The sequence below is a fragment of the Daphnia magna genome, linkage group LG8 (assembly GCF_020631705.1).
Source record: "Daphnia magna isolate NIES linkage group LG8, ASM2063170v1.1, whole genome shotgun sequence".
NCBI classification, from domain to species: Eukaryota; Metazoa; Arthropoda; class Branchiopoda; order Diplostraca; family Daphniidae; genus Daphnia; species Daphnia magna.
This window is the reverse complement of record NC_059189.1, coordinates 2,054,476-2,070,051: the sequence shown is the minus strand read 5'-3', so window position 1 is coordinate 2,070,051 and position 15,576 is coordinate 2,054,476. Positions and strand designations below refer to the sequence as shown.

General features: G+C 39.4%; 3 protein-coding genes across 4 annotated transcripts; 2 read left to right on the top strand and 1 right to left on the bottom strand.

Moving 5' to 3' along the window:
* Window positions 1–2: 2 nt before the first annotated feature.
* On the bottom strand, window positions 3–9,611 carry LOC116929388 (exocyst complex component 5). 2 transcript variants are annotated; one of them, XM_045178498.1, is made up of 19 exons: window positions 9,475–9,611; window positions 8,174–8,272; window positions 3,255–3,460; window positions 3,055–3,185; window positions 2,874–2,991; window positions 2,615–2,812; window positions 2,409–2,555; window positions 2,158–2,259; window positions 1,955–2,095; window positions 1,822–1,898; window positions 1,622–1,732; window positions 1,454–1,549; window positions 1,245–1,395; window positions 1,068–1,175; window positions 872–996; window positions 624–813; window positions 409–565; window positions 191–351; window positions 3–128 (listed from the first exon to the last, which is right to left on the bottom strand). In XM_045178498.1, the coding sequence occupies exons 3-19, from the start codon at window positions 3,279–3,281 to the stop codon at window positions 24–26; spliced, it is 2,145 nt and encodes a 714-aa protein (XP_045034433.1). In that variant the 5' UTR covers window positions 3,282–3,460; window positions 8,174–8,272; window positions 9,475–9,611; the 3' UTR covers window positions 3–23. The 2 variants fall into 2 exon arrangements, with proteins under 2 accessions (XP_045034433.1, XP_032792480.2); XM_032936589.2 differs by having other exon boundaries at window positions 3,255–3,428.
* LOC116929394 lies at window positions 4,634–10,176 on the top strand. Its single transcript, XM_032936601.2, has 7 exons — window positions 4,634–4,831; window positions 5,249–5,671; window positions 7,855–8,016; window positions 8,897–9,037; window positions 9,110–9,290; window positions 9,495–9,617; window positions 9,762–10,176. Exons 1-7 carry the CDS (start codon window positions 4,817–4,819, stop codon window positions 9,827–9,829), a joined length of 1,113 nt encoding a protein of 370 aa, XP_032792492.1. The 5' UTR covers window positions 4,634–4,816; the 3' UTR covers window positions 9,830–10,176.
* A 1,222-nt stretch (window positions 10,177–11,398) lies between these two features.
* Window positions 11,399–15,562, top strand: LOC116929387 (acetyl-coenzyme A synthetase 2-like, mitochondrial). The gene is made up of 11 exons (XM_032936588.2): window positions 11,399–11,709; window positions 12,069–12,198; window positions 12,601–12,697; window positions 12,786–12,985; window positions 13,076–13,251; window positions 13,313–13,613; window positions 13,679–13,818; window positions 13,882–14,085; window positions 14,139–14,393; window positions 14,462–14,644; window positions 14,717–15,562. Exons 1-11 carry the CDS (start codon window positions 11,608–11,610, stop codon window positions 14,885–14,887), a joined length of 1,959 nt encoding a protein of 652 aa, XP_032792479.2. The 5' UTR covers window positions 11,399–11,607; the 3' UTR covers window positions 14,888–15,562.
* Window positions 15,563–15,576: the final 14 nt, after the last annotated feature.

The following is a 15,576-nucleotide window of genomic DNA, read 5'->3' as shown; positions in this document are numbered from 1 at the left end:
AATTCAGTTGATGCGATGTACATTTATTTATCATCAGATAACGCTTTTAGATAATTACCTAATCGAGCCGTCTTAAAATCAGCTCGCAGTTGAATGAAGTTTGAAAGGATTGTTCGATCAAGGGTAGCCTGTAAACCGCGGAGCTGATTTTGTAAATTCTTTGTTTTAATGCTTAATGTTCATGTCTTACCAGTTGATCCCCAGTGCAAACTTGTTTCAAGTTTTCGGGTAGAACCAACAGTAGGTTGCATAATGCGTGAAGGGTATCAAACAATGCCGTAACCATAGGAACTTTGAATTCTAGCACGCATTTCTTGTACTCATTTACGTCGCAAATTGCGCACAGGGCCCCTATTAGTTAACTTTGTGTTCATTAAAGATCGAGATTAAACAATAATTTCTTCTCACCCATGGAATTGTATTGGAACTGATAAAAGTGTTCGTAGATTACGCGATGAAATCGCACTCCCAATTCACTTAGGACAGCTTCTTGGTTCTTGCCATCTAGAGACGTTCTAATTCGCTCAGTTTGCACAGAGACAAACCGACAGACTTTGATGCACGCCTTTAATATAGGATAATAAAGAAATTAACTAGCAAAGAAAAATGCAATAGATATTTACCGAAGATGCGATGACGGCTTCGTCTCCTTCAGGCTTGAAGTCTCCTTTCTTTTGCTCTGATTGAAGAGTGACTTTGACGTAACCTACGATGGCGGACAAGGACCGGTCAATGCCAATTTCTAATTTATTTTCGAGTTGCTCTGAAATAGTTTTCTTTCTTTGAAGACATTCACCATGTTTAGGTGTTGACCTTTACACAAACAGATTATTCCATACAGCTGTTCAATTTTACTTATTTCAATACTTACACAACTAAAGGGATAATGCTATCATGAAAAAGTTTGTCCATCAGATGAATGATGGCGTTTACTTCACGAACGACACCGAAAAAATGCAGTTCTGGTTGTACTTTACTTTCTCCAGGCGGAATTGCCTAATAATGATACAGAAGATAATTATGCTTTTGCTAGCTTTTTTTTCAGTTTTCAGTTTATCGCAATTTACCTGAAGACCAACTTCGAGAGCATAGTCTACAAACTCATCAATAAGAAACTGGAACAAGATGTCCAAGATTTGAACGGCATTGGCGGCACACTCGGATGATCGTGACAACTAAAGATCAGTAGAGCAAATGATTAATCAATGGAAAAAATCAAAAATTTTTGCACAAAAATGACGTACTGAATGGCATCGAATCAAGGCTTGCTTGGTTTCATCTAATAAGCCAACAGCGATTTGTTCGGAGAGGAATGTTTCACCACCATGAGTTTCCCAAACAGCACCCGTTTTGGCTACTATGACTGCCTGTAAATCGCGCCTCAGTTCTTGAATCCTTCAATATGTAACTTTGTATGAATAATGCAAACTCTTTAGCTAATGAAATACATCACCCTCCAGCGTTGATAGGTTTTTTTTGGTGGTTCTTGTATTCATAGAACTTCTTGAGAATGGAAGCACTTCTCTCCTTCAAGTTACGAATTTCCAGACTACGAGAGATTTGAAATCAAAATAAAATCGTTGATCATATTTAACCAGAAGTGTTTAAAAGCAATGTTTACCTTATATAAGATTCCAAATAACGTTGAAAGATATTCTTAACAAGTTTTGATAGGAAGGTGTGATCGTTTCCTGTGTCATATCTCGCCAAATCGATTGACAACTTTGTTGTTCTAATCGGCGTAAAATAAAGGAATCAACGAATAATGACAGGTAACGCAAACGGATTACGATGAAATTGTTTCGCGTTCAAAGTAGTTACCTAGAATATAACTCATGTAGTCGTTTTAAATAAGCATCTGGCCTGGATCGATCTGATAGGCTACTGCTTATGGTTCCCTAGTAAAGCAGAAAACTAATAAAGGTTTACATTTGATAGAAGAACAATCCTATACCTGAAGTTTTCCATAGAATATGTTGAGGATAAACTTTCCCATCACCTGTTCAGGATTATGAAAAACTTCTTTCATTTCTCGGGCATTACGCTCGCATAGGGGAACGACATCTAAAAAGACATCACCACTAGAAAATGCACCCTGATCACAACCGAAAAAGTATTAGACGTAATATAGCCGATAAATAAATGCTACTTGCATACCGCTTGACTTTGTTCAATAAATGCATCAATACATTGGGAATAACCCTTGAAGTGGCTTAAAATCGACGCGATATGCTTCATTTGCGCACGGTCACCCTTGATCTAGAAGTTTTGAAGATGTTATGATGATTATTTTTTAAGAGAAAACAATCACTAGTAATAGGTATTCTACGCAATAGAAACTTCAGTGCTCCATGACCAGAAATCTACAAAACAGTCACAGTAACTTAACAAGAAACGAACTTTATTACCTGGGCCTTGGCAAACTCCTCAATCAATGATCGCTCTATTTCGTCATACTTTTGAGCAATCTGTTTTTGAGCACCACTGAATTTCGCGGAAGGCAATTCTTGTGCAACTAATTGCAACTTTTGAATAATGTCTGCTGCTTCAAATAACTTAAAGTAAAATATTGTCATGAAAGAGAATGGGAAAAAGATTTTCTCTACACTCAAACCTGCTCTTTGTCAGTGAAAACAGGAGAAAAGGGTCCTCCAGGCTTAATAAATCCATTGAAATGTGTCAACAGTTTCTGGGCTTCAACTGCACGGGATCTAGGGGTGTTGACATTTTCTAATTGATCTCCAAGATAAACAACTTTGGTTGCAACACTATTTATTCTTGAATCTAGTTCATGGAATGCTTCCACAGCAGCCTGGATATGACAAATTATTTAGAACAACATAGATTATTGCAACCCAGTTTTGTGAAATCACCTTATTTTTTTCTTCAAGTTTTGCCATTTTTTGCCAATGTTTACTTTCCTCTTCCCTGCAAGCAGTCTCAAGTTTATCACATTTGCCTTGGACACGGACTTGCAGAACTTGAAGGTGCCTAAAACCAATGTCTCAACTAAATCAGACTTTTATAGCATTACAAACTTGCAAAAGGTCTAACTTTATTGTTTCTTCAAAATTGTTCAAGAGGCCTGTCGCAGAAAACGAATCGTCACTGCCGGAAGACAAATTTGAAACGCCCATGGTCATCCAGGCAAGACGTTCAACAAATTCACTCGGATTAAACGGCTCCTAAAAATAAAAATGCATTCAGAAAATCGTGCATATCATGATACAATAATGCAATAATATACAGCCAACCTGCTCCATTTCGGCAAGGAAGTCCATGTTGTAATTTGAAGTTCTTCTTTGCGTTAGAATATTGTGTACTACTATACGGGAAGGCTGTCATCATCTGCTGTCATTAAATTAGGGTAATAACAATCCAAAATATGGCGCCCTCCGATGTTTGGGATACATACTAGGTTGCTTTCTCTGAAAATTTTAGATTCAAAAGACGCCACGGTCTTTTTTTAAAAATAGTAATTTTGATATTTATAAAATCTAACCAAAACCAAGAGCATTCCGTATAAAAATGTAAATAAAAATGTTATTCCATTTCAACGACTATTATGTTCTTGTTTTTACCAATTTTCTTACTTTGCAAGAAAAGAAAAAAAAAACGTCTAGAAAATAGTGAACTAGTCACTATTTCTAGAAGTTTTTATCCTTTTCAGTAGTTTTTGAAATGAAGACAAATACATTGACCAGTGGTAATGTTACTTATTCTTGTGTTACTCTAATTATTCCCGTATCCTCCTTCAGGCGGGAACTAGGAGGGTAGGCCTCGAATTTCGTGTATTAAGGGCCATTTTTTGTTTACTGCCACGTACAAGGAAGCTGCAAGTTCATGTAGAAAACGCTGCGGAAAATCTAAAATATTACATCGTCGATGAGACACTGTTAGCCTATAATCATGCAGAACGCTATTACGCCGTTCTTAATTTCTTAATTCACACGACAAACCAGAAGGAAAACTAGAACCATGGCGCACGTCATTTCAGGTCTATCTCGTTCAACTTCTTTCATAACTACGCCACCACTGATAGCTCAATATTCTTTGCTTTCTCTAGAGCTACTCAGTTACCCTAATGTGCCACAAGTTTCACAACGAGTAAGTAGATCACAACAACTGTTGATGACTTTGGTTGACGTTTACAATATAACCATTAAATTGGTAAAAAAGCAAGCATTCATTTTTAGGAAAAAAGTCACCTAGTTATCAAACAAAATGGCAGAGAAAATCTCAATTGTAAGTTATTAGATCGTAGCTCAAGAAGCCTCTAGCGCGTAGGGGAGAATTGAATCACAGGGTGCCCAGCTATGAACTCATTTCATGAATAGCGCTTCATTGAAGCTGTGAAATCGAGGTTGAAACAGATAAGTGGATGCTTGAAAAACGTTTCACACGGAAACTTTCCAAAGTGTTTGATTCGGCTTTTTTCTCAACGGTAACAAAATTTCCTGAAGATGAAACTAAGCAACATCGACAAAGCAATCGGAATTAGAAAAGTAAGTGCACCCTGCTTCTTTTTAGCACGATTGAATAGTTCTGTTGCCCCTCCTATTTCTTTTCCTCGTCTCTAGCGAGGCGTGTCGTCAGAGTATAAACCTCCTCAAGGCTAACTAGCGGCATTCTTTATCATCGTAGGGGAAGGTAGCAAAATCTTCTAAGCAACACAGGTGGACTAGCAGTTGAGTGTCGAACATCTACCCGTAAACATTTTCTGCTCCGCTAAAAGCTCTCGGTATTTTCTAAGTGCCACCGCACGCAATTGTTAACCTGCAACCATTAGGTACCAGAACACCTGTCTGACCGGAACATGACCATCAATCACGTAACTACTTTCTAATATTTACTTGCTGGTTTAACTAATATTCGTAGCGTAAGAGATGCAAACATTTTTCTTTAAACTAAAGAATTTTGCAAATTGAAATTTTGAATGTTTGCCAATTTGGGTTTAGTCTTGAAATTTGGAAAACTACTAGCATTATCCCTTACGGCCCTGTTAGCGTACTTAAAGTAATTAACGTGTTTGAAACGAGAAATGGAATACTTAATCCCATACGACATCACACTTTCGTTGAGAATAAAAGTTTATGCAAAATGTTGGATTAAAGGGACATTAAAAAAGCGGTGACATTACAAAGATGGGCAAATTCTGCTGCTTCTACCTGTCGGAATGCAAACTGAATGTAGAATATTTGTGCGATTAACTGACACCATACTTGGTTTTTCTTTGTGAACACGACAGAAAAAAACGCTGTGGAATAGCTATCATTTAATGATAACTATAATCGTCTTGTCGGCGCTACTGAACTGCTCCGAGGGACAACGCATTTCCATCGTGGAGCGTCTCAAAGCACTGGACAAGGGAATCCGCCAGGGATTACAACGCCAAAAATCTGATTTGGCTATTCCTGCACCTATTCCATCCCAAGATGGTCTTCCAGTAAAAAATGGAATTTATGATCAAGAAGCAAACGAGGAAACTGCCACTGATCCACAACAGCTAGCGGTCAACACTCTCAAGCCCGTGTTGGGACCTAAACCAGCCGAGAAGTTTAGTCAAAAGATGGGAGAGCAACAGTTGAGCGTGTCGCCAGAAGATGCTAATGGGACATCAGACGTCGTACGCCAGCTTACAGAAAGTTACGAAGAAGAAGAAGATGACACGGTAAGTTCCTGACATGTTTTTTTCACTGAATACTTTTTGCGACGTGAATCAGTAGTTTTAGCGGTCAGATGTCCATGCATGTTGACCACATGACAAATATGGTCAACAACAGGTTACAGTCTTCTATCCCTTGTTGGCTATATGAAAGTTTCAAATTGCGTATAACGCTCGAAGAAATTCTCACACATGGTGAAAATTGGATAAAAAACTAAGACAGGCAAAAGATTTATTATCGTTTGTGACCTATTCATCCAGCCGATAGCGATGACAGTGGGTAGGAGGCTTCCCATGGCAAACAGGCAAATTCCATCGATATCGATGCATTGAACGCCTCAGAGTACGAAAAAAAAAATAAGTCCACCATTGTGGTGAATTCCCGTAAGAATGGATGGTCACTAATTCTTTTACAGTATTGTTGGCCTAGCAGAAATATCTAACCAGGTGAAATTGTTCTCAATCCAACGACCTAAAGTTTTTTGGGGTTGATGAGATGATTAAAGAAAAACTCAAGAATGAGAGCAAGGATGAGGAAACTTTAAAGAGGGTTCGGCCCTTAGACTAATGAGCATTGACCGACATGAGCATCAAGCGAAAATCCATCATAGCATATCGAACACGAATGACAACTATTTTGGATAGAAGCTTCAGAACAAAAGCTACGTTACCGGACGACCGAACGAAAACTTTTAGTTATCAAACAAAAAAGAATCTTGACAGAATAAAGCAACGGAAGAATTTTGTTTCTTTTTTTTTTTGTCATGTCATTTCACCACTATCCCGCTACAGCTTCCTAGAGCGGAAAGCTCCAACCCATGTCCGTTTGACTTGCTTCGTTTACTCTGTCGGAAAATTGCTTTGTCTTGTCACTTCCTATTCAGAGACGAAATACCCCCCCCCCTTCCCTTATTCAATTCCTACTCGGTAAACCAATGACGGCCACGCGTAAATATGGCTTGTCGCATTGTACGACGTCCCTGTCTTTCCGTGTCCCGTTTTCATTAGAAACTGATTTTTTTGTAATCAAGAGCCACAGACTTTCTCGTGCTACACTATTTCGACTTGGCAAAAACGGTGACGAAGGAAAACAGAAAATGTTTCTCAAAGAAAGAGTTCGTGGAGCATCATGCTGCTGAGGGCCAACGGTACACAGGTTTCTACGGAAGCTACTCATACGACGGATGAGAGCCAGTTCGCGTGCGACACCACTTTATCCCGTTAGATCTTTTTAGAATTCGTTTACGTCACGGAGTTTTTGCTTAAGAAAAAAAAATCTGGCCAGTTATGGCAAGATTTTAACAGGAAGCAAAGATGAAAAGTTTCCTTAATAAGAATAAAACGATGTACAAGAGGAGTGAAGCGGTCATCCACAACAAATGGATATAAAAGCTATTCGCGCGGTGGTCCAGGAACGCCTGCACTAAAGTTCAATAGCCTTAATCGACAACGATTTTCCAACTGAAATCAAGTGACTTGTTTTACTGACATCTCACGATATGCTTTGGCGCCGTTGCATCTGATTAAACACCAAAAAAGTTTGGCCCCCCAGTCATTGACATCGTCATGCTAAAAAGGGGACTCTCCTCCCGGGCTAGAAAAAATCACGAAAACTTTTGGAAGTCGACACCTCTTTAGCATTTATTATTATATGAAAATAGAAGATGCGAAATGGGTGTCCAGCAGAATTCCATACACAAGTGGATAACAAATTTGCGCCCCTCTTCAATAGAAAATGATAATTTCGGTCAAATCTCTTGGAAAGCGCAATCGTGCATGGGCTTTTTTTTTATGATTGTAAGCGCTGCATTACTCGCTGCACTTGACTGCATCTCTCTGCTAATGTTGCACGAGAAAAGGTGGCGGTTTTCCCACTTACGAAAGTGTCAACGACCGTCCTGCGTTTCGATCGTAACGGGGCACAAACGAATTAAAAAATTGAATAATCGGGAAGCCATGGTTATCTCTCAACGACACTCATCTATGTTCAAGTACGCTGTAAAATGACAAACATCCAGGTATTTGAGAACGAATTGGAATTTGGTTTGCCTTAAATCCTGTTTTTTTTTTTTTTTTTTTGCATTAGAACTCTTTTTGAAGCTTCAAGGTGTTTAACATATTAAAAATCTCGAGTTTTTTTTTTTTTTGCTTGTCATCAAACACATGCTAATGATTTTTTGCTTTTGCAGGACGATTTGGCTGACATGGAAGTGATGACAAGCAAGGAAGGAAATCTGGCGCTTGAAGAGGGCACTCGTGAACGAAAGAAACCAGTTGCAAAACCCACCAAGTACCATTACTATCCGCACAATCAGCACCTTTATTTGCTGCCCGAATGTGCTACCCAACAGGTAAGACGTTTTTCTTTTCTCGTTCTCTCTTTAATTATAAAAGCCGTATAGAAATAAGAAAATTGAATACAATCTTGCGATCATGCAAGATGTTTTGACGTACTGTTTACCACATCACGACGGGGGGTCGTATAAAGCTAAGAAATTTCAGCCTTACCTTACTCTATTCAACCGGTGAGCTGTTCGTGGGGTAGCCGATCACGCTAGTCGGCCAAGGCATTTTATTTCGGTTTTCAACGGCCACCAGATGTTACACCTAAAAGTGACCAAACAAGAAAATGAAATGTAAATTTACTATCAGTAGAAAGAAAACAATTTCCCAGGGCAAGACCGAGTCTCTTTACACATAGAATCTCACGACAGACGCACCAGCAGTTCCCGAGTGAATGTGGACAATATGCGGGAAAGAATACTGATCTACGAGGGTCACGATTGTGCGATGGATGTACCGTAACGGTGGGCTAACCCGTTGTTTTAGAAACGCAAATTTTTAGGGATGCCGACGAACATCCTGTCACTTATTTTCGGGTTCATGTAGTCTATATCAATTGAATTTTTAGCTTTTATCAAAACCCACCTCATGTCAAGGAATCCTATCCCAAGGTTGGCAATGAAACTAATCATCCCTATCGCAGAGGTACAAGGAAGCACGAATTTTTGGATTACACCTCACGACAGGTGTATGCGACAATCACAAAAACCGACAAACGTGTTTCATGAGCGAAACGTAGTACATGCTTGCCCTTTAATGTGAACAAAAAACAATGGCGGGCGGATATGAAACAAGGGAATAGCAATATCCGCTTTGTTTTTTTCATTGAAACTATTTTTACTGTGTGATAATGCACCTCCTGCTAAATTTTAAATGAAAATCATTTAGGTTTGTAATGCTGTCTACACCCGGTTTAATTTTACGCAACCCCTATGCGCCTGTGCTGACCGTTTCCAGGGCCCATGCTCTGCCAGTATTGCCCGCAATGATTTTCATACAATCGAAGTTGGAATGAAGAAAAACGCTAAGGTACAAAATGCAATAAGAGAACAGGCTAATTCCAGCTTAATCACATTGATGATTTACTATTGGTATGCATAGAAGGGAACTAGTAAGACCGGGCGGGGTTTCAAGTCTCCAACATTGGTCAAAACATGCGAGGAGACCAAATTAATTCGTGAATGTCGGTCTCCACAAGATTGGGCGTTGCTAGCTCTTCAAAATGTTCGCACGGGAAAGTCGCAGTATCTTGTCATTTGTCGCTGCGAACAAGGCGAACTAGGTAAGTCCGAGAAACATATTCTGACGTACACGCATTGTTATTTTGGGGTCCTTGCTATTTCTTATAATTGTGGGTTTCGACATAAACACGGTACCCAAAACCAGACCCAAAACCAGACATTTTCCGTATTATCCTGTACCAGTAAAAGTGTGGTTTTCTATCGATGCGGTAATGTAATATTTACCGTTTATATCAATCTTGCAGACGGGCCCATGAGCCATGACCAGCCGGCCTACGCTCGCGTTCCAGGAATCCGCGTTTATGGCATGATGTGTAACAGCGGGAACGGAACGAATAACCGCAACAAACGTATTCAAAGATCAACCGGTAAGATAAATATCTCTACATCAGAAAAAAAAAAGGGAATTTAAAAAGCAAAAAAAAGACAAAAAAAACAGCGAAAACTATGGATTATTCGGCTATTTATGGATCATAATAAAGAGCTACGTGTATACCGGTTGTTTTTTCTAGGTGCTGATTCAGTGGCGTTTCCGTGGGAGAAAGCAATCGAATTTTCTTCGACACTCGACTGGGAATAACGGCTGACCAGTCGCAATGCCACGCTGCATCGGCTAAACAGCAAAAAAAAAATTATTTGTTATTAATTATTATTTAGAGTGAAGCAACAGCCAGGTTCTTCTTCAGAAATTTGATAATATCTAAATCACTTTTGTTCCCTTTGTTCCTTATCGTTACCTTCTTGTGTAGTTATACTTTTATGTTGCTCTTAATGTATTTCCTTAAAAAATTGACTTCATAACAAAGGTTTGCCCTCTTCTCTATTTCATCCTTCTGTTTGTAAATAATTTATTGGCTATTTTGGAATCCTATACTGTTTTTCCTTTTACACTGTCAACAAAATTAAATATACATCAATTCATGGTCAGTGTCTTTAGTATTTAAGAGCTAAAACCTCAAAAGAAAAAAAAACTTTGAAATCAAAACCTACTTAGCTTTTAAATAACAAAAAGTGAGTTATTTGATGTTAAAAGCAAGTTACAGAACTAAGTGGGGAAAAGCTAAAACATCATTATAGACATATGCTAGAAAAGAGTAAGTTCAAAATCATTACACCTAATCATGATCATGACAGTATCCCAGTCTCAAAATCCTCCAGGTTTTTACTAATCCAAAAACTGTCAATACTGTTAAAAGCAATCAAAACCTTCACAATCAAATCATTAAGGGCCATACAAAGCCAAGCCGTACACAAGAAATTTAGGGTGTGTTTACATGGTAAGGGAATTACACTTATCCGAAAAGCAGCTAACAGGGAAATTGAAATTGTGTGTTATGAATAACCAATGATTATCACAAAAACACTGTAATACGCACAAAATGGTGTAGTTCTATGTATACTTACTGATAAAACAGCAACAAGCTTTGAGGAAATATATGGGTTTATAGAAGAACTGCAGAAAATGTCTGAAATTATAAAAATTCAGGGATTATAAATAAACAGCAAAAGGTTCTATATCTCACCATTTTTTCCTCCTACAAGAAGGCTTATGGGGGAACAGTAAATTTCAGTTGACCATCACATCCACACTGCAATTACTTCAAGAAATGAAATGGATTTTCAGAAAAGAACTTTTAAAAAGTAAAAATAATACAAACAAGCAGACACCGGAAGTGAAAACAAATAAAGAAAAGTAAATATTTTATCCCTTACATGGCGCGAAATATCGATCTGGTGCTAGTTCAACGTGCCTCACCACAACCACTCCGAGACGAAAAAACGAACCGACAGTAAACACGTGCTTTAAACTAAATGGTAGAAGTTGGCGCGCAAGCTGAATTCCGGTCCAATCTGTTTTTAATGTTTTTTACAGCGACGCCACCTATGTAAGAAGAAATGAACATAAAAATTACTATTTATTGTGGTAAAATCTAGATTTACGCGTTTCCACACAAAATATGAATTGAAAAACTATATTTTGAATAAAAAACCTTTAAAAATCAACAATTAGCTAGTAAGCAGGTTAAATTGGGTTAAATGTAAAATCAATGCGTCTCCATGAGAAATCAATGCCATGGTGTTTACAGCTGCGCCATTCTTCAAAAAGAAGTTGGAGGTTTGGCTAAATGGCTGGAAGCCTACGGCATCTGACAGTCTCTCTAGCAAGCAAAGTTGGTTAGTGTCTGGCTGTGACGTGAAGTGAACTGGTCGACGACTCGGATACTTGAAAAACTTTCTTGTTCTACATGCATAGTGAACATTTCTGCTGCTTGACCTAATCACATTCATAAGTGTACGAAAACCAAGACCGCGTAAATCTCGTTTAGTAAACGACGTGGTCGTCGCTTTAGAATTGCAATGGATTCGCCCACGGCCAGCGTGTTTAGTCTACCTGAGCTCAGAGATATTTTTCCTGGCTGCACCAGTTACGAGGAACTTTACAATTTCAGCATTAACGAGGTATGTAGGCTTTCGTTTCTACGTTGTCCTGTTTTCTCTCGTATAGCCATTGACGCTTTCGAACAGCCTTGCCTGCAGATCGTTATATGGAAACCTGAAGGATTTCAGCAAAGCAGTTTAGCTAAAGGAGAAAACTAAATATTTGATGATGTGGCTATAAAGTTTGCATAGGTGGAAATTTTCTACTACAATAAATGAAGGAGAAATTAGCGCGTTGAGAAAACCTTGTGGCATTTCGCTCATAGCATACAATAGGTCCAATGTAACATATGGAGCTTACTTTTCAGGAAACGTAACTTGTCGGCGTTGTTTACATTTACTTGTTGTTATTAATTATTTAATAAATATAACCCTTACAGACGGACGTGTTTTGGGGCACGCTTGCCCGTTTGCGCCTGCGTTGGAGCCGTAATTTCGAACGTGTCTCGGATTGCGATATGGAGACGGGCTTGTTTCGATGGTTCATTGGCGGCCAATTGAATGTTTCAGGTACACATAATAGATTGGGTGGATTATCCGCCTTGTTTGTTTTGTTTGTTTGTTTTTTTTTTGGGGGGCTGGAGCTAAAGTAAAGTGATAGTTAATACTTGCCGTGGGAAAATCGAATGATATTTCTGTATTTTGCAATAAAATTTTTATGTTGCAAGAAAAAGCTGTAGGAAGCAAACACATACTTGTTGCCATGTGATTTATCTGTTTAAGGGGGATTAGAACAATGTATATGTCACGTACGCATGATACGAATAAAAGATTTAGTATTATCGTGTAATACAATATAATTGATTACAAATGATAAGCAACGGGTGCCCGATCAATTTCCTGAATTGTAAAAGCACAAAATAAGTGGTTTACATTTAAACAATACGTACTATATATTTTATATCTCAACAGTCAATTGTGTCGACAGACACAAGGAAAAGGATGCCAACAAAGTGGCGCTCATTTGGGAAAAGGATGAACCCGGTCAAGAGGAACGAGTCACTTACGGGTGCCATTTTTAATTGGTCTTTTCAACATCAACGTTTAAAATATCATTCTAAACATTGTCGTCTATTTTCTTTAATGACGTGGCACAGTGAGTTGTACACGATGATGAACCAAATTGCCAACGTCCTCAAATCTCATGGAGTGCTGAAGGGTGATCGAGTAGCAATCTACATGCCAGCGTGTCCACTTGCTGTTGCCTCTATGCTTGCCTGCGCCCGTATTGGAGCCGTCCACTCTGTCGTTTTCGCTGGATTTAGTGCGGAAGCGTTGGCAAGTCGCATCATTGATGGTATTGATTCTCGGATTTTTTTTTTTTACATGTCTTTTGTAAAGTTGAATACGAATGAATTTGACATGGTCTGATTTTCTTTTTTGTTAGCTGAAGCCAAAGTAGTTATTACGGCTGATCAAGGCGTACGTGGAGGCAAACTGATTGAATTGAAGAAAACTGTTGTGACGGCTGTCGCCAACTGTCCGAGTGTCACAGCCATTTTGGTAGCCAAGAGAACGGGAAATCCTGTAGTTTCATCGCAGCTTGATGTCGATCTCGACGAGGTTTGTTTAACATCATCATTTAGAATCGTATGCCAACTAATCTAAAGAAATTCTTTATCAGGCGATGATTAAAGAGAGCGGCGAGTGTGAACCCGCCGTACTTGACAGCGAAGATTTACTTTTCATGCTATACACGTCTGGCAGCACAGGGAATCCTAAAGGAGTTGCTCATTCTCAAGCTGGTTACCTCCTTTACGCCTCATTGACTCATAAGTTAGTATTCGACTGTAATGAAGGTGACATCTTTGGCTGCGTGGCAGACATTGGATGGATTACGGGACATTCCTATGTCGTATATGGGCCTTTAGCTAACGGGGTCACCACTCTTTTATTCGAGAGCACACCAACCTACCCCGATCCAGGTCGGTCGATTCGTATTGATCTTTTCTTGTCTGCGTTTGACGTTGAAAACTCGTATCTGCTATAGGTCGATACTGGGAAACTGTTCAGCGGTTAAAAGTCAACCAATTTTACACCGCACCGACGGCTATTCGACTGCTGATTAAGCACGGCGATGAACACGTCGAAAAGTATGATCTTAGCTCACTGCGAACTCTCGGCTCTGTGGTATGATTGCAATTACTTTTTCGTTGGATTAGGCGGCTATAATTAAAAGCTTTTCTTTTTCAGGGCGAACCAATCAATGTTGAGGCTTGGGATTGGTACAACAAAGTTGTTGGCAAGGAGAAATGCGTCGTAGTGGACACCTGGTGGCAAACGGAAACAGGCGGGATTTGTATCAGCCCAAGACCGTCGGCACCTGGCTCCGAAATTCGTCCTGGCATGCCGATGCGGCCAATGTACGGAATCTCACCTGCCATTCTCAGCGAAAAAGTATAACTTTTTTCGACTGACTATTCAAAATAACATTTGCTAAATTCACTCAGGGCGAGGAACTACATAACAATGACGTTACGGGTGCCTTGTGCCTGAAAAAGCCTTGGCCTGGGATGGCACGCACCATCTACGGGGCACACGGTCGCTTTCTAGAAACGTATTATCGACCTTTTCGGGGTTTATATTTCACCGGTGATGGTGCCATCCGACACAGTGACGGCTATTATCAGATTACTGGACGGATGGATGATGTCATCAATGTTAGCGGACATCGCCTCGGTACCGCGGAAGTGGAAAACGCATTGGTATTCATATTGGAAATTCAAAGCAAAAAATTCCAGGCCGTTTTATTGAGTATTTTTTCTTTTCTTAGGGCCAGCATCCGTCTGTAGCAGAGTCAGCCGTTGTCGGTTACCCACACGATATCAAGGGCGAAGGCATTTACGCTTATGTTATACTTAAGGATGGCTTCGTCGCTGATACCAAAACGGAGTCTGAACTAAAAGGAATCGTTAGGCAGAAAATTGCCGCCTATGCGCTTCCGGATGTAATACAAGTAAGATGAAACCCAAGATAAATAATTCACAGTTTCCAATGTGAATGTTTTGATCTTTTTCTTGTCCAACAGATCTGTACAGGTTTACCTAAGACACGGTCGGGCAAGATTATGCGACGCATTTTACGCAAAGTGGCTGCGGATCAAACAGAAGATCTGGGAGATATCTCAACATTGGCCGACCCTTCCGTTGTCGAGGACCTTATCGCCCATCATCGAACTCTGATCGCCCAAGGAAAATAGCTTAATTGACCCCTCGCGAGCCCAGCTGAAGCAGTACCCTTTAATATGACCCACTCACCTTACCCATCCGCTACTCATTTTCTGCCTACCCAGACGGAATTCTATAAATCACGTGACTGTTGCACTGCTTTTCTTCTTGCCTCACCTCTTTCAGCCTTCTGTTGTTTTTAAATTTCAAAAATCAAAAAACAAAACGGCTTAATCTTTAAATGTTAATTAACGTGTTAATAGAAACTTCAACTAATCCGATCCATCTAAAAAAAGGAACAAAAAGACGACATTGGATCGCGATTTCTCTCTTTCTATTAGTTGTGCAATAGTTGTTCGTTGACACCACGAATCACGTAACGGCATTCCAATCCCCCTCTTAAGACGTAGATAGGGTACATTGTTTCTTTTGCACACTTAACGCACACCTAACTTAGGATTAGTAAGAAAAACACACATTCCGCCCATGTTTTTGAATTGCGTGTTAACTCTTTTTTAAACTGATTACTACCTGAATGGATTGGCTACCTTATTTTTTCTCCACTTCTTTTCGCATATCACTTATGCGTTCTAATCTAACGCGGTGTTGTTGTAACATTAATTTTTTCATGTGTGTGTGTGTGTGTGTGTGTGTGTGTCTAGGTTCATTCATTAATAATAAAGTAACAAAGATGGTGTTTTCCTTTACGAAACGTTTGAAA